The 23,551-nt window shown below is 40.5% G+C and overlaps 2 protein-coding genes and 1 non-coding gene across 10 annotated transcripts in view; 2 read left to right on the top strand and 1 right to left on the bottom strand.

The window, feature by feature from the left end:
- elna (elastin a) overlaps window positions 1-8,454 on the top strand; it is a 38,574-nt gene extending 30,120 nt beyond the window's left edge. For 2 of the 7 annotated variants that reach the window (XM_069534399.1, XM_069534393.1), the window contains 20 exons: window positions 1,284-1,325; window positions 1,424-1,504; window positions 1,581-1,622; window positions 1,731-1,826; window positions 2,039-2,089; window positions 2,209-2,325; window positions 2,590-2,622; window positions 2,732-2,926; window positions 3,054-3,311; window positions 3,620-3,775; window positions 3,929-4,081; window positions 4,228-4,326; window positions 4,477-4,623; window positions 4,790-4,945; window positions 5,391-5,471; window positions 5,591-5,629; window positions 5,950-6,078; window positions 6,599-6,718; window positions 6,819-6,854; window positions 7,217-8,452. In XM_069534399.1, coding sequence (XP_069390500.1) covers window positions 1,284-1,325; window positions 1,424-1,504; window positions 1,581-1,622; window positions 1,731-1,826; window positions 2,039-2,089; window positions 2,209-2,325; window positions 2,590-2,622; window positions 2,732-2,926; window positions 3,054-3,311; window positions 3,620-3,775; window positions 3,929-4,081; window positions 4,228-4,326; window positions 4,477-4,623; window positions 4,790-4,945; window positions 5,391-5,471; window positions 5,591-5,629; window positions 5,950-6,078; window positions 6,599-6,718; window positions 6,819-6,854; window positions 7,217-7,305 — 2,120 coding nt within the window. In that variant the 3' untranslated portion in view covers window positions 7,306-8,452. Of the gene's footprint in view, window positions 1-1,283; window positions 1,326-1,423; window positions 1,505-1,580; window positions 1,623-1,730; window positions 1,827-2,038; window positions 2,090-2,208; window positions 2,326-2,589; window positions 2,623-2,731; window positions 2,927-3,053; window positions 3,312-3,619; window positions 3,776-3,928; window positions 4,082-4,227; window positions 4,327-4,476; window positions 4,624-4,789; window positions 4,946-5,390; window positions 5,472-5,590; window positions 5,630-5,949; window positions 6,079-6,598; window positions 6,719-6,818; window positions 6,855-7,216 lie in introns of all 7 variants that reach the window. The other 5 variants (XM_069534397.1, XM_069534395.1, XM_069534396.1 and 2 more) reach the window with 5 other exon arrangements.
- A 10,454-nt stretch (window positions 8,455-18,908) lies between these two features.
- Window positions 18,909-18,981, bottom strand: trnav-cac (transfer RNA valine (anticodon CAC)). The gene has a single exon. It is a non-coding gene; the product is annotated as a tRNA-Val (tRNA).
- A 1,211-nt stretch (window positions 18,982-20,192) lies between these two features.
- limk1a (LIM domain kinase 1a) overlaps window positions 20,193-23,551 on the top strand; it is a 49,231-nt gene continuing 45,872 nt past the window's right edge. Inside the window, exons 1-2 of one of the 2 annotated variants that reach the window (XM_069534108.1) lie at window positions 20,193-20,381; window positions 22,969-23,071. In XM_069534108.1, coding sequence (XP_069390209.1) covers window positions 20,324-20,381; window positions 22,969-23,071 — 161 coding nt within the window. In that variant the 5' untranslated portion in view covers window positions 20,193-20,323. The remainder of the gene's footprint in view (window positions 20,382-22,968; window positions 23,072-23,551) is intronic. The other variant, XM_069534107.1, reaches the window with a different exon arrangement.

The following is a 23,551-nucleotide window of genomic DNA, read 5'->3' as shown; positions in this document are numbered from 1 at the left end:
CACACTATTTGAAATTTGATTTAGCAGTTTTTTTCCTCTTCAGCTCACAGACAGGCTTAATCACCGTATGGCATGAAAACCAATGGGCACCGCCCTAAGGTTTTGTATGGTGGGTTTATCACCTATTGATTCTAAAGAGGGATGTCTGTCTCCTGGTGTCGCAGAAAGTTTATTTTACTTTTGATTGCCTCCAGAAACAGAATACCCTCTGCTTTGTAGAAATTCCCACTGCTATACTGCTACTAAACATTGCTGTTACAGAGTAAGCTTGCCAATTCACCAATATCAATCAGGGTTTCACAAAACACCATTAAAGCACCACTACACAGATTTTTTAGCTTAAAATAGAAGCTTCAAAATTAGTTTGATGCCACACTAAATGGAAAAATTGTGCTTTGCTTCTCAGTCCTCAGCCTGAATGTCTGTTCTTGCTGTGTAACTTTGGTGAGTGGGTACAATCTCTTGTGAGTGTGTGTGTAACTGACTTAGTTGCTGTCTACTCAACACATTAATAGACTTTGTTTTTTCTCAACATGAAAACCATATAATCACTTGGACACAGAGCCTAACAGAATTAATCATCACGTGTGGCTACAGAGGGCGCTGTTGCTCAGTAGAGTTTACATAGTGTTGCTTTAAAGGATTAGAGGTTGAGTTTATTTAAATAGGTCTATTGAAAGGCCCTTTGGAGGGAAGCTGCCTTGTATTACCCTGTATACAATGAAGACCTCTAAGTGAATTATAATTTTCTCCTTACACTGCTTTCTTTTAAAAATCATAAAATCTTAAAATCATTTTCCTAATGTAATCACAAGTATTGGATCGATCAGTGATCAGACATCTGACTACAGGCTCCAGTTATACTCAAACCAGGGGCTCTCAGTGCACATAAAATAATAATATAACTCTATCTGATAAACTGTATGTTTGTATCTGAGAATTACGATGTAAACTTATTATTTAATAGAGACAAAACGAACGGCACAGGTTCAGCACCACTGCACACAGGAAGCCCATTAATAGACTTTGCTGGGTGCTAAGTGAATGGCTTGATCTGTAACATGAGGCTTTATGGATCACAGAGTTCATACAGTGTTTCATGTTTGTAACTACTTGCTCTGATCCTAATGTTTACTGGGATTTATGTCTTTAATGGTTAGATGTCGTTGTGAAACGTTTTCATGCATTTTATAGCAATAAGGTCAAGTTATCGTACCATGTCGCAGATAATGGTACAATAGATGTCACGTTATTGATCTTTGTTTCATATTTTTTCTCCTCAGTTGGCTATGGAGCAAAACCTGGAGGAGGAAAACTTCCCTTTGGTACAAATACTTCAATAAGTCTTTACAAAGATTTGTTACAACTGTGGCATTATGTTAAAATCCAGAGGTTACTAATGTGTCACTTAACCATGTTTCAGGTTATGGAGGCTTTGGTACCGGTGGAGCTGGACTGCCAGGAGGACAAGCTGGTTCAAAACCTGGATATCCGATTGGAACCGGTGTGTGTTTGTAAAAATCTCCTGTTAACTGATATGAGGTAGAGTGGTAGAAATTGCATTTTTTGATATTCTGTAGGAGTGGGACCAGGGGGTATTTCACCTGCTCAGGCCAAAGCTGGTAAATTATCACATTCATCAACAAGATTTGTTTTCCGGTTAACATGATGCAGGTTGTGTAAGACCAGTGTTGAATCTATCTCACTAACATCTGTGCTCTCTGCTTCAGGTTTTGGTGGCGTTGGTGGTGTAGGTGGTGCTGGAGGTCTTGGCACTGGAGGTGTTGGCGGTTTTGGTGGACTATATCCAGGGCTGGGGCCAGGAGGTATAACAACTTGCAAAAATAAAAAAATCTATAGCAATCCTAAAATTAGGATATTTAGCATCTATAGCGATCCTAAATTTCCTTACTTACCAGAAAACTTGTACTAGAAGACTGGTATGTAAGTACTGTTGTGGGAAAGAAAAAAAAGGGCAGATTTGCTTGTTAGTAGAGAGGCAGAAAAGACTCAACATGCATTTTTTAATATTCTGCAGGAGTGGGACAAGGCGGCATCTCACCTGCTCAGGCCAAAGCTGCCAAATATGGTAAATTATCACATCCATCACCAAGACACCACTTGTTTTTGTTTTCCTACTAACATGATACAGGTTGTGTAACACCAGTGCTGAATCTATCTGACCGACATCTGTGCTCTCTGCTTCAGGTTTGGGTGGTGTTGGAGGTGTTGGCACTGGTGGTGTTGGAGGTATTGGCACTGGAGGTGTTGGCCCTGGAGGTGTGGGCGGTACTGGTGGACTCTATCCAGGGCTGGTGCCAGGAGGTATAATAACTTGCAAAAATAAAAAATGTACATCAATAGCAATCCTAAACTGCTGTGGGAAATAAAGAGGAAGATTTGCTTGTTAGTCCAAGACATCAGCTCTCATATTTTAATAAGGAATACCGTCATCCAAATATGTCCCTCTGAATCAAAGACATTATTTGTAAAGTAACACTTAACTTTTACATTGAGTAAAATGTCCTTTGAATTGGTATTGTAAAAATGTGATCATATGATTCTCTGTCTTTTCATGTTTTACCACAGGATATGGAGCTGGGGCAAAGGCTGCTAAATATGGTGAGAACATGATGGAGTTTTATATATACATATAACTTATGTTCTTTACAATTTATCTATTCATACTGACACACTTGACTTGTTTCTTCTACTGGTGCTCCCTGGACAGGAGTGGTGCCAGGGGCAGTACCTGGAGGAGTACCTGGAGAGGTACCTGGAGGGGTACCTGGAGGAGTGCCTGGAGGGGTACCTGGAGGAGTACCCGGAGGGGTACCGGGAGGTGCACCCCTTGGAGTACCAGGAGGAGTTCCAAGAATACCAGTGGTTGGTGGATATTCACCAGCAGCCAAAGCTGCTAAATATGGTAATGGTAAAATACATAATTATCATATGCATTGCAGGTTATGAACTCTAAAATGTATACCCATCTTCTAAAGTACAAAATGCATAGTAAGTATTAGCTATAATTATGTTTTGTTTCTCCTTGATAGGGATAGGAGGACAATTAGGAACGGGGGGACAATTAGGAACGGGAGGACAATTAGGAACGGGAGGACAATTCGGAACTGGAGGACAATTCGGAACGGGAGGACAATTCGGAAATGGAGGACAATTAGGAACTGGAGGACAATTCGGAACGGGCGGACAATTCGGAAATGGAGGACAATTTGGGACAGGAGGACAATTTGGACCGGGAGGACAACTAGGAACTGGGGGATACTCTTCTGCCGCCAAAGCTGCTAAATATGGTATGGGTAAAATCTGAAACATAATTTCCTCTTGGCTCTTGAGATCTGGATCTCACTGACCCTTTTAATTACAGATGATACAATTGTTTGTTCTGGACAATGAAAAAAAAAACATTTTAGTGCATTTTCCTACACCATGCATATCTGCTAAATCACCAAAAGAGATAAAATTAGATTTTATCTTTTGTTTCAGATTGTCTTCAATTATTCATCTGTGGGAATACCATTTTCTCAGTCTGTATTTATGGAGAAAGATAGACCAGATCAGTTTACCATTTTTACCATACATATCATGTTTTCAACATGAGCAGGAGGACTGGCAGGAGCAGGAGGACTGGGAGGAGCAGGAGGACTGGGAGGCGCAGGAGGACTGGGAGGCGCAGGAGGACTAGGTGGAGCAGGAGGACTGGGAGGTGGAGGATACCCTGCTGCAGCAGCTGCTGCTGCCAAAGCTGCTAAATATGGTAATAACACATGACAATTACCTATTTTTGCCCAACTCAAATGTATGTTGTAGTAATTTGAATTTGAAGTTATAATCATTGTGATCAAATTGCTGTATTATACCATACTACCACCAGCTTTAGATTAGAATAAATGTGTCTCCACATTACAAGGGGCACTAGGAGGTGCAGGAGGACTGGGAGGAGCAGGAGGCCTAGGAGGCGCAGGAGGACTGGGTGGAGCAGGAGGACTGGGCGGAGCAGGAGGACTAGGAGGCGGAGGATACCCTGCCGCAGCAGCTGCTGCTGCCAAAGCTGCTAAATATGGTAATAATACATGACAATTACCTATTTTGCCCAACTCATATGTACGTTGTAGTAATTTGAATTTGAAGTTATTGTGACAAAAATACTTTATTATACCATACTACCACCAGCTTTAGATTACAATACATTTATCTCCACATTACCAGGGGCACTGGGAGGCGCTGGAGGACTGGGCGGAGCAGGAGGACTAGGAGGTGGAGGATACCCTGCCGCAGCAGCTGCTGCTGCCAAAGCTGCTAAATATGGTAACATTACATGAAAATTACCTATTTTTGCCCAACTCAAATGTACGTTGTAGTAATTTGAATTAGAAGTTATCATTGTGACTAAAAGACTTTATTATACCATACTACCACCAGCTTTAGATTAGAATAAATTTGTCTCCACCTAACAAGGGGCACTGGGAGGCACAGGAGGACTGGGAGGCGCAGGAGGATTGGGTGGAACAGGACAAGGAGGCCCTGGAGGACTTGGACAAACAGGACTTGGAGGACTTGGGGGTGCAGGAGGATACTCAGCTGCTGCAAAAGCTGCTAAATATGGTAATACACAAAACTTACCACATTTTGGGGCATTTTAACTCAGAAGAAATGTACTGTATGTCGTAGGGCATTGGATTTGATGTATTTATCATTGTGACAGAAAAAAATTACTGTATTAAACCATACCACCAGCTTTACATAAGAATATTTGTCTCCGCATTACAAGGGGCTCTGGGAGGAGCAGGAGGACTGGGAGGAACAGGACTAGGAGCTGGAGGACTGGGAGGAACAGGACTAGGAGCTGGAGGACTGGGTGGAGGTGGAGGGTACCCTGCCGCTGCTGCTGCTGCTGCTGCTGCTGCTGCTAAAGCTGCTAAATACGGTAACAACAATTAAAACTGCAAAAGACAACTGAATTAAAAATTGCACAAAAAACAACTTCAACAAGTGAATGTGCATGTTTACATGAAAGGTGCAGGTGGTGCTGGAGGTGCAGGAGGAGTTCCTGGAGTCCCACTTTTACCAGGATATGGATGTAATCATATCCCACAGACTTAATCATCTACATGAATAATAAAACTTTTAGTATAACTTTTAAATCTCACCCCTTATAACCATGCTGTGCTGCAGCTTTAGCAGCTGGTGCCAAACCTCCAAAATATGGTGAGACGGTGATTTATTATTTCATTTAGTTTCTTGATTAACATAAAATATAATCAGGTTAGCAAGATACTATTTAGAATAGTAAATAAAATGAATGTTACAGTCACACGTAATGTAATTAGTAATCTTTAATTTATAATGGTTTAAAGTTCTTTATTCAACAGGAGTGGGAGGAGCTGGACAAGCAGGAGGCAGACTTCCAGGAGGAGCAGGACAGATACTACCTGGTTTTGGCAGTTATGGTGGTGAGCAGTTGAATTGATGTATCAGTGCAGACGAGAAGGTTTTTTTCACTGCTTGTGTTTCTGCTGTTTGCTTTGTGATGAGTTAGTATGATCTAATAAATAATGCTGTTTCATGAAAGGTTATGGAGCTGGTGCTGGAGTCAAACCCCCGAAGTACGGTAAGAAGTTTTCTTTAAGCAGCTTTTGAGATTGTTTTTATGATTTTCGACACATTTGAACAATCATCTGAATCTGTCTTCTGATTTATCTGAACATTTTGAACAGCATTTGCTACACTGTGTGTGTGTAGTTTTTAATTTAAGTTCCCTCAGTAGGTCTAGAGCTCAGTGCAGGATAAGGACTAATATGGCAGCAGAAATAAACATAACAAAACAAAAATACTTATCCATGCTGAAGTGATATTTTCTAATGGATAGATGTATTCTGATATGATTCATACATTTCAATAATTAGTGTAACCCTCTCCATTTTTAAACAGGGGTTTCAGGAGGAGCAGGGTTAGGAGCAGGGCTGGGAGCTGGAGGATTTGTTGGGACAGGAGGAGCAGGAGGAGTAATACCCGGAGCAGGTGGCCAATACTCTGCTGCTGCAAAAGCTGCTAAATACGGTACGTGAAATGAACACACTTGCATGCTACAGATTCACACACTTGTGAATAAATAGATTGTGCAACAGTCTGGATCTGTAAACCAAAACTCCTGAGAGAATGCAGATTTGGTGAATTGAAAGCTTAGCCCTCATGTACAGGCTCTGTCTTTACTACAACAGTCTGGTACGGTGTTCAAATCTCTAGCACCAGCTGCTGTTAATCTAGATCTTATCATTACTAGATACTTTTCCCACTACAGAGGTAATGTACCATATTTCTAATGCAAGTTCCTCTTCAGTATCCTGGGGCCACAAACTGCCCAACTGATCCTTACGTTCAGCAGACCATGGGTGGCCCTGACAATGACAGCCAAATGCTGTGCCTTTGTGCTGAGCCTGATGAAGTGTGTAAAGTGGGAGACGTCAGATGCATTGAGCTATTTTTCAAAGCATTTTATCAAACACAAACTTTAAAAAAATCAAGTTGTAATTGTAATTAAAAGCATAACAGTGTCTGACGTCATGCATGCCTGTTGCAGGAGGCATCACTGGAGTAGGACTCAGTGTGCCAGGAGCTACTCCAGATACAGCTGTCAGAGGTGTTCCAGATGGTTCTGCTGTTGTGTCACCTGGTGGGACAGGTCTTCCTTCAAAACCAGGTAAGACATTGAATACAAGTTCAGAATAAGTTCATCATTATTTGGATGTAGCTTTTTATAAGTTTTTGTATTGTGAATGATCTTTTTATTGCTTTTACAGGAAAGGATGTATTTCTCGCTGGAACTGCTGGACCAGGTACAGTTTGGGTGTATTATGTTTTTGCAATAGTTATGTAGTAGCCTTTAAAGTACACTACAGTGCTACATTTCCTTTTATATTTGGCAATGGTACTCAACATTTGGGCAACCGCAGCAGTACTGTGGCATCATTTATCCCCTCTACATTTTCTCCAGCCATTTCCTGCCCACACAACTCACATGACTGTATGGCGAGCGCTGCCAGCTATTGACCAGCTCTGGCTTACAGCCTCCCAGCTGTGGCAGTATTAGGGTCAGCCCTACAGCTTCTGCCTCTTCTGGTTTCTCTCACTCTGCCGCTGTTTATAGGCCGCTGTTTATAGTACAGTGGATGAACCTGGAACTGTTGTCTTTTGACAGAGCTCATGGCTATTAATGCAACTGGCAAAGCCCCAGAGGTCCCACCGCCCAGTAAGACTTGCTGTTTGCATGAAACTTTTGATATTTGATAGATACAAACTTCTCTGACCTAGTATGAAACAGTCTACTCAGTATTTGGGAAGGTGATTATACTTAAAGAATAGTTCCAAACCAAACTATGAAAGAGGAAGCCCCACCACCTCTAAAAGCTACCATTGTAAATCATTAATTCCCAGTTTGTCTAAATCTACACATTTAAATCTATATCAGGGGATTAGGCTGAAAATCTTTATGGCCAGAAGTTGCAGCGTCGGATAGAATTTGATGAGAATTGTTCATCTTCTCAAATACTGTTTGGAAAAACTGTTTTATAGCATCCATTTACTATTTTAATCCTTTCTCTCCTGCTTCCTTTTGGCACTGTAAAGACAGACACTACTCCACTACATCTTTCAGCATTACACATGATCTAATAAGCGAATGTGTTTGTTTTGCTCTGTGCCAGATAAAACAATTTTAACGCACGACAGCTGAGCATTAGACTCGATGTTTAAACAGTTCTTCACAAAGTGCTGAAAGACGAGTTGATTTAGTGTCTGGTCTCTGCATCTCCCTCATCATTACATCACAGGTTCTCTTCCTCTCAGCAGGATTTGTCTTGTGGATTTCATTCCTTTTCACTAACAGCTCACTGTTCTTTACTTCTCATCACATCATAGCTGTATTGTTTGGATATTGGTAAATCCACTTCGCTGAGACTTTTAAAAGAGGTCTTTCCACTCTTAGATGTTGTTTAAATGTTTCTTTTAACAATAAAATTTTATATTGAGGGATTTCTGTGATGTTTCCAGCATTTGAATGTCATAAACCCACTGACATGAAAGTCATTTGATGAGGTTTTAGATACCTTTTATATAAATACATGTTGTAAATGAACTGTGATCTCTGTTTTTATGTCTGCTGTCTTGACACGGTATTATTATCATCATTCTTTTTTATCTTTTTGACTGGAATATGTCTTATTACATTTAAATGAATATGCCTTTTCTTCAGTCCATGTTTGTTATTTCCATACCTTCCATTTCCAGCATGTAAAATGTATTGAATCAAGTAGTTACTATATACAGTATATACTGTAGCCTAGAAAAGCTATTTTTTTGTAGAGTATTATATGTATTTTTTATTGTTGATTTTGCCAAACCAAACAGACAAACACTTTACATTCCAAAGCTTGACTAATGTTGTTTTTCTTTTTTCGCTGCCTACTCTTTTTGTGGACGTGTGAAAAATGCGAAAACAGGCGGTGGGTTCACATTACTCAAAATATATTTGTATTTACCTAATTTGATTTAGTCTAATGTCTCAATCTGTTATAATGATCTTTTATTCTTGTTTATTACAGTTTCTGGTGGAATTCTCCAGCCTGATGGTGAGTTGCACATAGATATTGCACTATGACTGTAAATATACTTTCTGTAGATGATAGCTGAATTTATTTGTATTTTTTTATTTCACAGCTGGCACAAGCATTGGTAAATATGTTAAAAATAATATATTATATTGAAATTAGCAAAGATCCTGCAACAGTCTATACATTTGTGCAGCTTTTCTTCAAACATGAGATGTGTGTGAACATTTGAAGCGCGTTTCTTTTGATACAGGTGGAACAGGTGTTGGAGCACCTCCTGCTGGTGAGAGCAGTGATCTCTTTCTTTTGTGTACACATCTGTGTGATTGACTAATATTTCATGCTGGATATAAATTGATTTAACATCTGCCTGTGTTTTCAGTTGGTTCACAAGTTCACCAAGGTCAAAGTCATTTGATTTGCCCTCAGTACTGTTCAGTACAGCTCTATGCCTTTAAATATACCGTGCTTATATTTAAAGTGTAATAAGACTATGAAAATAGGAGATTCACTAATGTGTAACACACATAAGAGTAATGATACACTTTTATTGTGTATTTGGGTGAATAATACTGTTGCTGTATTTGCTTTCTTTCAATCTTTTTTTTTTCTTAAGTGTTTTCTTTTGCGAAGCTCTGCTCTTTTTCCAACAGTTTAAAGAGGATCACTTTCTACGTTTACCTATTCATTTGTTCACCCATTCATTTAAACTCTCTTTTCTCATTTAGTTGGAACTGGAGTCCAACAACCCGGAGGTATGGTAACTTACTTTATTGATTTCCGAACTGTGTGATGTTTTTTTGCTCTGAGACTGTTTTGTCATTGTCACTCTTGATGAATCCTTTTGGCCACATGGTGGCGACAAAGACAATAACAACAACTTCATCTGTGCTACAGTCTGACAATGATAACTCTAATCATTGCTGTTTCAGGTGTTCCTGTTGGCACTGGTGTCAAAGCCCCCAAACCGTTTTTACCAGGTGAATATGACTAATACCTGTCTTTCAAAGACGACATGTGACGATATATGAACAATCATAGTGTGTTAAATTTCTACAACTTTCGGTTCTCCATTTCTCTTGCTTGTGGTTTACAAAACATTAACTACTAATTAAGTGGCTCAAAAACTATTAAATCATTTGTATTTATAGGTGCCTAATGTACAGTATTACTTTAAAAAAATATACTTAATATTTGTGTGACTGTTGAGAGGAAAAAGAGAAACATGGTAAGATGGAACATAATCTGATTAATAATGAATTACTACTTCAACTTCTATATGCAATGTTAAGATTTACCCACATCAGTACATGTACTTTGTTTATATTTATTTATCACTTATATAATCGTACATTATATTTAAGTTACAAGAATGAATACGTACATGTTTATTTCAGTCCTGCTGTTGCGTTATCTTTCCTCCTCTCTTCCTTTCTGAATTACAGGATAATTGCTTCCCTTGGTAGCTTTTTCTGAAACATCATAATACACACACACACACACACACACACACACACACACACCTTTCTTCAGAATCCAAACATCCTTATGATGTAGTAATTTATCAGCACACTGTCATGATCCTATTCAATCTCATAGATTCCTATCAGGCTGTACATTTGTCTTACTGTGCACATTCTGTCTAGACAGTTAATGACTGGAATCAATAAAAGCAGCATCAGTTAAGATATAAGAAAAAGCTGCATCAGGCCTTTGTTTCACCAAGTATCCCTTCAGTAGACTGAACAGTCATCAGTTCTATGCATCAGTGGGTTTACAGTTTTGGAACATCTCTGCTCCGCTGCACGTTTGAACTGTGATGGACATGAGACCAAGTCCAACATGTTTTTATTGCATTTAATTTAGACCAATTTATTCCATCAGAAATCAAGATAAATCCTGAAAAGGAAATGTTTTAATGAACACAGTAGCATCCATGGTCTCACCCTATTGAGATCAATAACACACACCCACAGTAACTTGTATAGAAGTATTTGAAGTTACTCTAACAATAACCCTTTTGCTAAAGAGTATAAAACCAGCATAAACGGATAGTTTTTTAAAATTGTAATGAAGAATCTTTTATTTAACCCAAATTCACACCTTCAGTCTTACAACACTTTTCTCCTTAGGTGCTGGAGGTGGATATCCCTATGGTGGAACATATGGAGGCAAGTTCCCCAGATTTTATATTTAACATCAATATAATGCATTACGTTCCAGTGAGTATTGCTATGATCCTTTATGTGCTTAGTTCCTTATGGAGCAGGAACCGGCACTGGACCTGTTCCTGGAGCAGGAACTGGAGTTGGAACAGGAACACTGGCCGGAGCGAAGCCTCTGAAACCTCCAGGTGTGTGTCTGTGTGTGCAGACACATTTCTACTTTAAAACCAACGACTCCATCCAACATTGATCAATCAGTGTTCAAACAGTTTTAGGGTTGTTTTTACATCATATATTGTTGTGTTCTACTTTTTGTAGCTGTGGGAGGAGCTGGAGGCGGATTTGGAATCCCACTGGCAGCAGGAGCTTATCCAGGTGAGAAGGCACATACATTTAATGTCATCGGTAAAATTACAGCTTTTTATTAACCTTAAGAACACAAGAATACTGTAGGTGTGAACAAGAAAACATGAAGAATCAAAACAACAAATTCAAAAAATGTCCAGCTTCAAGATATAACACAACTTTTCCTCCACAATAAGGCCTTGTTACCGTTTCTTCCACCAACCGTCCCCAACACAAACTGTAGAAGCTGAGATAACGTACCAGACAATAATGCCACTTTTCTCTGTCATCGTGATTCAGGGGGATACATCCCATATCATCATGGTTATGGACAGGGTATGTATGAAAGGAGAGGAAGCTGAGAGCATTAATACACAATGTCCCCCCAACAACAACAAAACCGTTCTGCCCATTGCTCAGAGTGGCAGTTGGTCAGGAGATGCCTTGTTTCCTGTGGAGGAAATTGTCCGACGTGCTGATAAGTTTCTGTGTTGGGCGTAGTGTCAGGAATGAGAGGCCAGACACTTTGATGCAGAAAATCAACTGGTTTACAATCCTGTACAGTACAGACACACTGTTTGAGGGTCTCTATCACCTTAACTAACCCAGTGCTGTGGCTCTTTCAGCAGGTGGGTTGACGTATCCCTCAGCAGTTGGACTGGGAGGTGCTGCTGGCGGAGTTAAACCACCCAAACCAGGTAATGTAGTAGGCATTTCCTAATGGAAAGTGTTGATTTAAGCAGCACCCCCAATTAACTCATATAAATTCACTGAAGAAATTATAATTATTTCATTGTTTGCCATATGAATATTCCTCGTGAGGGAAATGTTTGAATTAGGGAGTAAGTTTAACGATGGCAGTATAAAATCTGCCACAGTAGTTATGTCACCACAATGTCATAAAATGCAATAAGCTCCTGTAAAATGTCAGTGATCTCTGCAGTGTTGCTGCACCAACAGAAGTTTGTAAATGGGGAAACAGCAAGACAACATTTCCCAGTGGAGACTGATTACTGTTAGTAATTCTGTGTACAACATCAAAGTGTGACTGTGTAAAGATAACACAAACCCCCAGAGAGTCCTGCACTGAAATAACACAACTCTGCCAGACTCTGACTTCAGCTGAGCCACTAGTACATGTCAGTTTTTGTAAAAACAGAAAACCTACATGAAGTCGAGTTTACAGGAATAGACACATTCTAATGATCTGCTTATTGTATTCTCATTTCAACAGGCTATGGGAATCTTGGAGTTGGTGGTGGTGCTGGATATCAGCCAGCAGGTGAGGACCACTGCATGCTTGTTAAATATTTTCTACTTTTTTTTTGATAGAAGAAACAAACAATATTCTGCTCATATGACACACATATCACTTCTGCCTCGGGGCCTGCCTGTGCCCCTCCTTTTCCTCTGTGCATCAGTGAGGGATGAGTGTAATCACGCAGCAGCAGCCACATCTCTCAGTCCCACAGATACTGTACCAGCTCGTCATATAAACTCACGGCCCTAATCCTCCTTCCTTTGGCCACGGACGTCCGTCTGTGTAATACGCTGCTGCAGATGGTTCAATCATTTTCATTTACTCACACAGTTTTTATATCAGAGAGACTGGGATGAAAATGGGGTCAAATTGATAAAGGCACCAGGTTATTTATTCACAGTGCACATACAGGACGTGATGAGGTTTACTCCAACTGAAATTATTATCCTTATTTTAGTATAAATATTTATTGTAAGACATTTATCTGTTAACGGGTTTACTGAGTCTATTCTGCTTTTCATTTTTACAGGTGGGGTTCCTGTAGCTCCTGGTTATGGAGGTGGTTACCCCCAGCAGTACTACCAAGGTACGACTACTAATGTTTCCCCCTCATTTCTCTGTGTTTGTGTTCATGAAGATTTTGGTAAATGTTGTATGTCAATGCTGCTAAAGGCTGTGAAAACTCCCAAGACGTTATAATGCTAATAGTTTATAAATGTATCTATATATGTAATCTATGTAATGTGATGAAGGTCTGAATACTCCACATGTCTTAATTCAATTATTGCTCATTCTGAGTCCAACCTCATTCAGGTAAATCAGAAAATGCTGTTTACATGGAAGGGTCTTATTCAGACTATTGCATTTAACTGGTTATTATCAGAATATTGGTCTCAGACACATGTATTTATTTTGTATTTTTGTTGTGTGGTAAACAGTATTCTGTGTAGTGACCTTAAAGGAGCATCAGCTGTGCAATAACTCAGTGCAAAGGTTCCAACAGATGAGAGAACAGTCATTTATCATAAGGAGGTGTAGGAGGAGGACGTGAGGGTGTGGGGTTATCTTTGTGGGGGGTTGACATAATCGGGAGATAGGGCTGTATCTTCCAAAAGTATACAGTTTGCTTTAGTTGATAAAATTGTTTTTATTTCATTTACAGTGCATTCATACAGTAGTTTATCCTTATTTTTTCCACTGGCTGCCAATCATCAGCCGCCAATAAGCTAGCAGATTCAAACCTGCCTCCACCAAGTCATAAGATTTAGATCACAGAAAATTCTTTAACTTTTCGTCCTTGTATCTGGATCAGGAGGAGGATTTATGTCCAACTGCCAGCAGCCAGGTAACACAGCTGGAGGGAAGAGTGAATAGGCAAACTAACACGTCTCTTCCCCCCATTAGAGCTGAGAGCATAAAGAGAGGGAGCGGAGAACAGGAAGTTTCTCCTCACTCAGTTATTACAATCCTCAGTGATATCCAGTAAAGCATGAGGAACAATATATATGTAAAATGTCTCTTTGTGGTTCAGTAGCCCTGAAAGATTCAACAACTCTCACTCTCCTTCCCTTTATACTGGACTCTTTCACTTAAACACAGAGCTGCCTCTGCACTGTCTTTTTCTAATCTCCTGGGCATTTATTAGAATTTTAGAAGTTGATGTACGCTAGAAAGATTATAACCAAATTCAATCTGGGGTTAAATTTGAAAAGTCCTGAACTTCTGTGATGATATGACTACATTTGATCATTAATTCACATGAAATCCTGAATTCAATAATTCATGCTGTCTTACTTCTTTCAGCAAAAACTCAGAAGAATTGGACCACTTGTTTAAACACATGGCAGGTTAATTTAATTGAGGGAATTCATTTGTGTCTGAATGACAGTCATCTGTATTTTTCATGGCTGTGCACCGAATTATGGAGATGAATTGGATTAGTACAGTAATGAAAATTAAAATGATATTGAAGTGATTCTTTGACCGATTTCTAAAAGAGAAAATTATGCTGTGAGTTCTTGTGTCAGAGGTCACTTTATTCAAATTGATTGAAAAATGACTCAAATTAGGAAAATAATGAGATCTCTGTATCAGACCCCAGATCTAAGTACCTCCCATGTGATCGCCTGGTAACACTTAAATATTTTCTTCATCATGGCCATAAGAAACTCATCAACCACTGTGACAGATCTCATCTCAGCTTTAGTGTAATGACACCAACTCATCTCTCATCTGTCTTTATGGCTGTTTAGGTGGATACGTACCAGCCCCACTGACTCCTCAACAAGGTACCTAACACCCTCCTCCTCACATTTCCCCTCAAATCCACAAAACACGTGATAGTGAAGCGCTGCAGCCATGAAAACATTCGCTGCTCCTCAGCTCTCTCTGCCTCATAAATTCTGCTGAGGACAGCAACATCTCAGAAGGCTGGAGTGTGGGTTAGTACACTGTGTGTTTGTCAGTGCAGATGGTGCAGAGCAACCAGGATGCTGAATGCGTGATAATCTGCATTTTCCTGAACATCTGAGATTACTGCTGGTGGGATTATTTCAAGAAAGTCTCAGAGCTACGTGTCTCTGTTTTTTACTCTTATAGTGTCTGACTTACTGATGAACTCTCATTGTGACGGTAAATGTGAAGAAATAAGATAGAATTTTACAAAATCCAGACTTTAAAGAGGAATATCATTGTTGCAAAAGGCATGTACAGTGTGGTCCAGCTGAGCCTTAAAACAGTTCAATAAAATTCATATTCAGTTTTTTCTTTAAAAAACTCAAAATGATAATTAAGTTAAAATTCGTTTGACATTTTGATCGTTTTATAATCTCTCAAATTTAGGCCACTTGAGTTTATTGGTTTTAAAAGGAGCTTTATTGTGTAAAGATGTATTCCCTGTTCTTGAGCGCAGGAAGTGAACTGAAGTAAATAGACTTATCTTCAGCCTTTGACTGTTGATCAGAGAGAAGACCGTCTGACCCCTGAGACAAATCATGAAGAAAAAGACACAGAGCTCCCTCCATCATGCAACTTTTTACATTTTGAAAATTTGATATTAATATATATATATATTTATAATGACTAATGATACACACTTTCATATGATAAACACTATTATTTGCTGTGCTTAAATGTTTTAGGGGATAATATAACAACATATACAGATGCACTATAACTCACATTGTGTGAGTTGTTCTGAACTCGCTGTCATCATCAATATATCCATCTGTAATTTAATTCACAGCACCTGTGTTTAGTCAGTGGTTGGGGAAATCAGTTGTTGTGGTCAAACCCCACACGAGCTCTGGTCATAAACTTATTCATGCATGAGATGACTCATAAAACATTTATGAACCAAAGGAGCATTTCTGGTTAAAGTAGAAAGCTTATTTTGATTGTTTCTTCTGGTTTTTTGCAGCCAAAGCAGCCAAGTACGGTCCACTGCAGGGATTCCTTGGTGGAGCAGGAGGAGCAGCAGGAGGAGCAGCAGGAGGTGGCGTCTACAGAGGTAACAGACTTACAGCTTTTATATTTATATATGTTGTATGCAGGTGTATTTTTCTCAAAGATGTTTTTTGTCATTTTAGATAATTCTTATGTCTTCGGCTTGGTTTTATTTCTGGATAGTGGGAAAAGTGGAGACATGTCGTCCATATAACAAAGTGGTGTGGACTAGTTTATGCTGAGAAAGACTAAAGCGTAAATGTGTTGCTCTTCGCTGCAGGTGGAGTCGCAGGATGCCAGGGCAAATTCTGCGGGAGGAGGAAGTAGAGGATCTCTTGAGATCCAGTGTGACCTCAAGAAAACTATGGTGCTACTGCATGATTGAGAATGTACATTTTATATACCAGCAAACCCCCATTAGTCAATGTGTAAAGATGTTTGTATCACTGACTTGACTTCAGTATCTGTTTTTATACAAACCCACCGACCCACAGTCTTGTACACGTTCTTATGGGACGTATTGATAGTTATTGCTCGTGCCTTTAATCTTTAATGTGGTCACGTTATTCAGTTTTAACTCCCTGTACTCCACCAGCCTACATAGAATACAAAGTGTGTTTGTGTCACCTTGTGTTGTAGTGTGTGTGTGTGTGTGTGTGTGTCTGTTTAGTCTTGTTTTGGCATATGGTTGTACTGTTGTGTGAAAGACTGTCTGAACCATCGCCTGTAGTTGTGACCTACCAATGATTTCCCTCTCGGTTTTTAATCCTAAAGCCAGGTGATCTGTCCTCAGTGTGGCACAGATCTCCTCTCTGACATATCACAGGGGCTGGGTTGGTCTGGGGCTCGTCCAAAAAACTGAAATCTGGCCAATCCCAGCGTCGTCTCTGGCTCCCCATCTTTCCTTCGCTGCTATTTTTAGGCCTGCTGGGTAAAGAGCAGCAGGAATCGGAGCTCCGGCCAACCCATCTGCTCACAGTAACTTTGCTGAGTCTTGTTGCTATGCAGTTCAGTTTTCTCAGCATTTTTAATGTTGCCAAACTTGTGATGTATGAAGAGCAGCTGCTGCTCTGAGGAAATGTGCTGAAGACAATAAAAAATGTTTAGTTGATTACAGGATTTTTAAAAAACAAAAGAAAGCAAAGTGTTGCCTTTTAGTTTCAAGAAGAATAAAACCATTCAGATGCTACTCTGTCATGTACATTATATGTATGAATGTATGAATGCTTCATAAGTAACGTGTCACTGTCCTAACGACTGGGACGGAGTCTGCTTCACATGTTTAGTCTCATCGCAGCACTTATCTACATTTATGTAACTTTGTCATTACATGATTACCCAAGATTCTTTTGCACCATGTTTTGACTCATAGCTTTATTGTTATCAGGAATATGTGAACAAGAACAAACCTTTGCTTATTGCATTTACTGTTAAGAATTGTAAGACCTGGTTTGACAGGAGCGCCCACAGTGTGTTAACGTGAGGCACGAGCTCCCGTTGTTCTTCATTTACTTGAGCTGCTTTTAAAAAGGCTTTACTGACCAAAGGTTCATGAGCGCTGTTTGCCAAGTGACCCCATCTTTATTTGTGTGTAATTGTGTACTGTATTTTGTACTAATTTGATGTTAGCTGGCTTCAGTTGCTCCACTCGGTGCTGTGTGAGAACTGTCTTTGAGCCGCGCTGGGTCAGACCTTGTCCTATATGTGCCGTGGGATACTCTTCATCTTTATTTAAAACAGTTTTTTTATAAGGAGGGACAGTATGTTTTTTGCACTTTTTTATATTTCCATGACACATGTGATGTCCCGGCATTTTATTTGCTTCATTAAATAACAAAATAAAATGTGTTTAAAGATCTTGGGTGTTCCTGAGCTTTTTTCTTTTCTCTGTCTCGGTGCATGAGAGAGCTTGTTCTGAGACCTGATCAAAACCACCTGGCCTGTAGCGTCCTGGTGGATCAGTTTGCTGTGAGCTACACACTGATGATATCCTGAGCTCTATTCCTGCCTGCCCGGGTACTTTGATACAAGTCACTTCTGCCAAATATTTCCTGTCTCTCCTGCTGAGCAAAGTGACCATTTGAATAATCTTGTGTTGAAAACAAGCCCCAGATTAAGATTAGACTTTTGGCCCCAGTGTGGTGACGATAAACTCTGCTCGTGTTGTGCCAGCTGGAAATAATGAACTCACAATGCTGTTCTCTGGAGATCTCCTGGGAGAACCTCTGACCTGTGATCCACATCCTTTAAAAAGTAGCTCACACTGTTGTTCCAACAGCAGAAGCTTTAGTCGAGTAATGTTCAGAAACCCTATGAAGCTGCAGGATAATAAAACTAAACTACAAACTTTTTTTTAGATCTATTAAAGGAACATATAACTTACCTCTCTACACTGGCTCCCTGTTAGACTTCATATTGATTGTAAAACACTTAAACCCTTCAATGCACTTGCAACCAGTTACCTCTCAGATGAACTGACCCAGTACGTGCCCTCTGACTGCTGAGGTTTGTGGACAGAGCCCTGCTGGTTGCTCCAAGGTTTCACCTTGTAACAAAGGGTGACTGAGCTTTATACGTCAGAGCCTCCATGTGATGAAACTCACTGAACCCATTTGACATTTCACAGACTAAGTCTTAAGGTTCTTTTAAATCCTTCTTAATACATTTCTTTATGTGTTTTCAGCCCCGTCTGTGTGAGATAAAATAATCCTTTATTAGTCCCACTGCAGGAAAATTGTTAGAAACGTTACAGCAGTGGTCAAAATAGAGATGAGAAAGTAATAAATCAACATGCAATTCTTAAAAATGTAAGGAACTCTAAAAGAAAGTATAATTGGAATCAAACTAATATGTACAGTGTAAACAGAATATACACAGTGAGGGAATATATACAGTGAACATGATTGCACAGAAGTCCTGAAATTAAGGAAATGACTGGTGCAGAGTTAAGTTAAAAGTTGAGCTTAAGTGCAAGTCATAACATCTGATGTGGTTCTATCGAGATCAGAGCTGATACAACATATAACTGCCGGAGAAAAGATCTATACTATACGAAAAATAAAAAATAAATGTTTCCGCCCGGTTTCGAACCGGGGACCTTTCGCGTGTGAGGCGAACGTGATAACCACTACACCACGGAAACTGTGTGACGTAAGCAGGCTTAATCTGTCGCCTTGAGTTAATCTAGTTATTCAAACTTTTACAGACGACAAATAGTTTCTGACTAACCCTGATTAATCCTGATGATCTACTTATGATATTCATACAGACTTAATAAACTCATGACAGACCCAATAAACTAATTAAGAAGGCTAGCTCCATCCTCTTAAGAAGGCTAGCTCCATCCTCTTAAGAAGGCTAGCTCCATCATCGGCTGCAAACTGGACAACATGGAAACAGTGGTGGAGAGGAGGATGCTGAACAAACTGCTATCCATCATGGACCACCCTCTCCACCACCTCCTCCAGGCTCAGAGGAGCACATTCTCACATAGACTCAGACAACTCCGCTGTCACAAGGACAGAGTCAGGAAGTCATTCCTGCCATCTGCCATCAGGTTCTATAATAACTCCCTGTAACAATTGTACCAACTGACTGTTTAACTCAACTACATCAGTCTCCTATTCCATCTGCATTGTAAATGTAATTTATTTGCTGCTGTTTATAATGACTGGTATCAGTATCAGTAGATGTTATTCTTGCAGACTGTATATAGGAGCTAGTCTCTTTTGTACATCACTGTATCATTTACTACCTGCACTGTTTTATCACTTTATTGCTCTACCTCTTCTACTCTTGCACTGTTTCATGTTTTTATGTTCTTCCTACATGTATGCCCTTCTATGTAAAAAAAAAAAGAAAAAGAATTGTACTTATTGCACATGTCTGTACTGCTGGAACACAAAATCCCCCCGGAGATGAATAAAGTATGTCTATCTATCCATCTATCTATCTATCTATCTATCTATCTATCTATCTATCTATCTATCTATCTATCTATCTATCTATCCATCCATCTATCTATATTAGTTTTCTCTTCTCTCTGCTCATGTCCCACTGTTATTCACTGTGTTATTGTCAATGGTTCCTCCATGTAGAGCAAAGAACATTGGTGATAAAGTCCTGTATGAATATTGTGGTCATTGTTGTTGTTAGTATTATTTCCCTCTATATGTCCTGTTCACTTCTTCATCTTCACTGCACCGCACCATCCTCCTCCTCCTCCTCCTCCTCCTTTGCTCCACCCCGCCTCTCTGCATTAATGACCCGGGGCTCGTCGCTGGTTGGCCGCTGCGTCTCTTCCTCTCGCAGGCTCTGCGGCTCCATTGGTCGGCCTCCTTCTTGAATGAAGCGCTGCAGGAGGCAGCGAGGGAAGGAGGAAACAGAGCGAGGCCGACACACGGACGGGCTGCAGCGGTGGTGTAGGTGGTCGGACACCGGGAATCTGTCGACCAGAGGCGGCTGGCTCTCTGACCGGAGAGTGAATGAGGTTGATGCTGCTCTGCTGCACGTGGAAGGACGAACGCATGGGAGAGGAGGAAGGTGAGAGGAGAGAAGGAGAGGAGAGAAGGAGAGGAGAGGAGAGAAGGAGAGGCTGCCTGTGTGGTCAGCCGGAGGGAGGTGCAGGGACAGCGGAGCATCCTCTAAACATGCTCCTCAGAGTGGCTGCAAACCAAACATGCGCTTGGCCATCATCCTTCAGTGAAGGTGTGGCAGGATGTGTGTGTGTGTGTGTGTGTGTGTGTGTGTGTGTGTGTGTGTGTGTGTGTGTGTGTGTGTGTGCAGGGAGCGTCAGACTCACATTGCTCTGCAGCTGAAGCCATGTTTTCTCTCTGACAGGATGCACCATCATGTCGGTGTGTTCACCTCCACACAGGATCACTGCTCACCTACACTCACATGAACTCCACTGATGAACAGGTCGTTCGATTAGTAACATACATGAGACTGTGTGGGTGTGTCATGTAAACATGACACCACCTAATGACGAGCTACTTAAAGTTAGAGTCTCACTGATAAAATGTTGTTGGGACATTTTCCTGGTGTGGAGCTGCACATCAATTGGTTTAAACATTAAAAAACAACCAAATATTACATTTTTATTAAAAAGCCCATATTACTATAGAGCAGTGGGTCTCAAACTGAGGGGTGGGTCCCCCTCTGAGGACATAGAGCTACATGGGGGACATGGATGACCAGGGAAATAATGAATAACCCCAAAAATACATTACACAGTTACATTAATATGAATTAAGTAAGAAAAGAAAACAGTTAAATGACATTGTCGTGTTAACACTATAACTCAGTTTGGATGCTTTTTATAAATTACCTTCACCATTACAGGTGGGGGGCTTGAACTGTCTGCAGCTTCTAAAGAAAAGTTTCAGATCCGCAGACATAGAACAATGATTTCCCTCTGAGCGTCTGAACTAGAGCTGTTTCGATAACGTTTTTCCAGATACTGCCTCTGATACCCGGACTGTGCACCGGCCGATACAGAGAAACAGTCTGATATGAGTGCATGTGGAAACATCAACGTGTATAACAGCTCTATGATACTAACCCTGTGTAGAAGTGATGATTGCCATCATTGTTGTTTGGCTCAGGTGAAATCTTTTGAAAAACAAATACAGAGAATAAATGATTGAAATGACATTTTATTATCTAGTTTGTCATAACTGAAAAACAACACAAATAAATAAACACAACAATTATTTCCTTTAATTTTCATTGTAACACTGTTGTCGCTCCTTCACACTGAACTCTTATTGCTATTTCACGGTGGGATTTGTATTCCTGGCTCTAGAAGAGGCTTTGGTCTCATTAGGGCTGAATTATGTGGATAAAGATTATGTCCTGATAAAAGTCGTGATGCTTCTGATTGTTTCTGTGAGTGAAGGTTGTTAAACTCTTCTTTATGAGCAGAGAAAAACACTTTGATGAACAGCAAAACATTTTACAGATCATGTGTTTCACCTCCTCACTGTGCTTCACAATGAATACATCATTATGTTAATATATGTTGGATTTCTGTAATATTTCTACTGATGAAAGTCATATTGCGTCATTATTGATCCTGTCCTATACTCTGATGAATACTTTGTTTCAGTTCTGATGAGATACTGGGACTGCAGCTGTCAGTCAGGTTCACTGAACTCAACAATGCATCTGTTATGTGACGAGTCACGTTGCGTCACAGTGAGTTCAGCTCATGTGGAAGAAGAATGTTTGTGTGAGATACGGGTGAGGAACATGTTCCTACGCCTGCACTACTCAAACTGTGTGCGTTTGTGTGTGTGTGTGAAAACGCAGGTGTGTTTGTTTGACTTTCCTGAGGAATGTGCTGACAGCAGAGGTGAAGTGGACGCCGTCGTCAGGGAGATTATGTGAAACACACTCATGGATAAAGAGGTGAGGGTGAAAGGAGAGGAAGAGAACAGGCACAGGAACAAACTAGAGCTCCCTGGGTATTGATCTGATCAATAAAACACGAGCAGGGCCGCAGCACTCAGCGATCACAGGACTGAGCTGATCACACAAAACCTCTGCCAACACACTTTTCAGACCTAAACGCTGACAATTAAAACCGTCGATCACTGTGTGTTAGCAACGTGCTGGCACCAGTATCCAGATGTTCAGATGCAGGAGGCAGAGGTGTTGTTTCATTGTTGCTACAGATGTTGGGTTTCTTTTCATCGCTGGTTTTGGTCCAGGTTGGGTCCAGGTTTTCAGACAGTCTGATGATGTTTGCTATGTGCTGCGGCTGCTTCGACAACACTCTGCTGCTGCTCTCTCTTTGTGAAGCTTTTCTGAATAAACTGTCCCTGATTACTTTTTTCCTGGAACTCTTATCATAATTAACATTTTCCTCATTAGAAGACGGGAGGAGACTGTGCACAATTCAGAGGAGAAACTTTATCAGTTGAAAAACAGATCTATATTCTAGGATCTTTAGCACAACCCTGGCTTCTCATACTCGTGTGTCGTGTTGGTTTGTCGGTAGCGATGAATTGTCGAACACTGTGGTTTTTGTGTTGATATCTTTTCCTCGTGCAGCTCCAGTCACTTTATGAAACAGGAGTCATTGTGTACATGCAGTGTGATCACGGACGTGTTGTTGTTGTTGCAGCAGCAGGAGGACGTTTGCCCGTCTGTGCGGGATGCAAACAGAGGATCTACGATGACCAGTACCTCCAGGCCCTCAACACTGACTGGCACACCGTCTGCTTCAGGTACCGCTCAACACAAACTCCGCCCCCGACATGATAACAGTGACTTTGTGGGTTCACTGTTTTTTTTGGGTACAGCCGATAAAAGGTGTTGATATCGTGAACTAGTTTACAGACATCTTACACATCCAGTCCAAGTAATCAGACAACATTATTATCCATTTGGGGTCATGTTACAGACCACTGGGTGAATATAAGTGGGGTGGCTGTTGCTCAGGAGGTAGAGCGGGTTGTCCACTAACCAGATGGTTGATGGTTCGATCCCTGGCTCCTCCATGCAGTCTAAAAAGTCCTAAAGCAAGAAACTGAAGCCTAAATTACCCTTGACAACTGTGCTGACTGCGTATGATAGAAAAAGGTGCTGTGTATGGAAGCGCTCTGTGAATGTGTGACAATGAGGATGTGAATTGTTCTGTTAAACATGTTAAGTGGTCAATGAGAGGAGAAAACCAAGATCTAAATTCTGTCCATTTAGCTCCTCCA

This window comes from Paralichthys olivaceus, chromosome 11 (genome assembly GCF_024713975.1).
Source record: "Paralichthys olivaceus isolate ysfri-2021 chromosome 11, ASM2471397v2, whole genome shotgun sequence".
Classification (NCBI taxonomy): domain Eukaryota; kingdom Metazoa; phylum Chordata; class Actinopteri; order Pleuronectiformes; family Paralichthyidae; genus Paralichthys; species Paralichthys olivaceus.
This window is presented reverse-complemented; position numbering and strand designations above follow the sequence as displayed.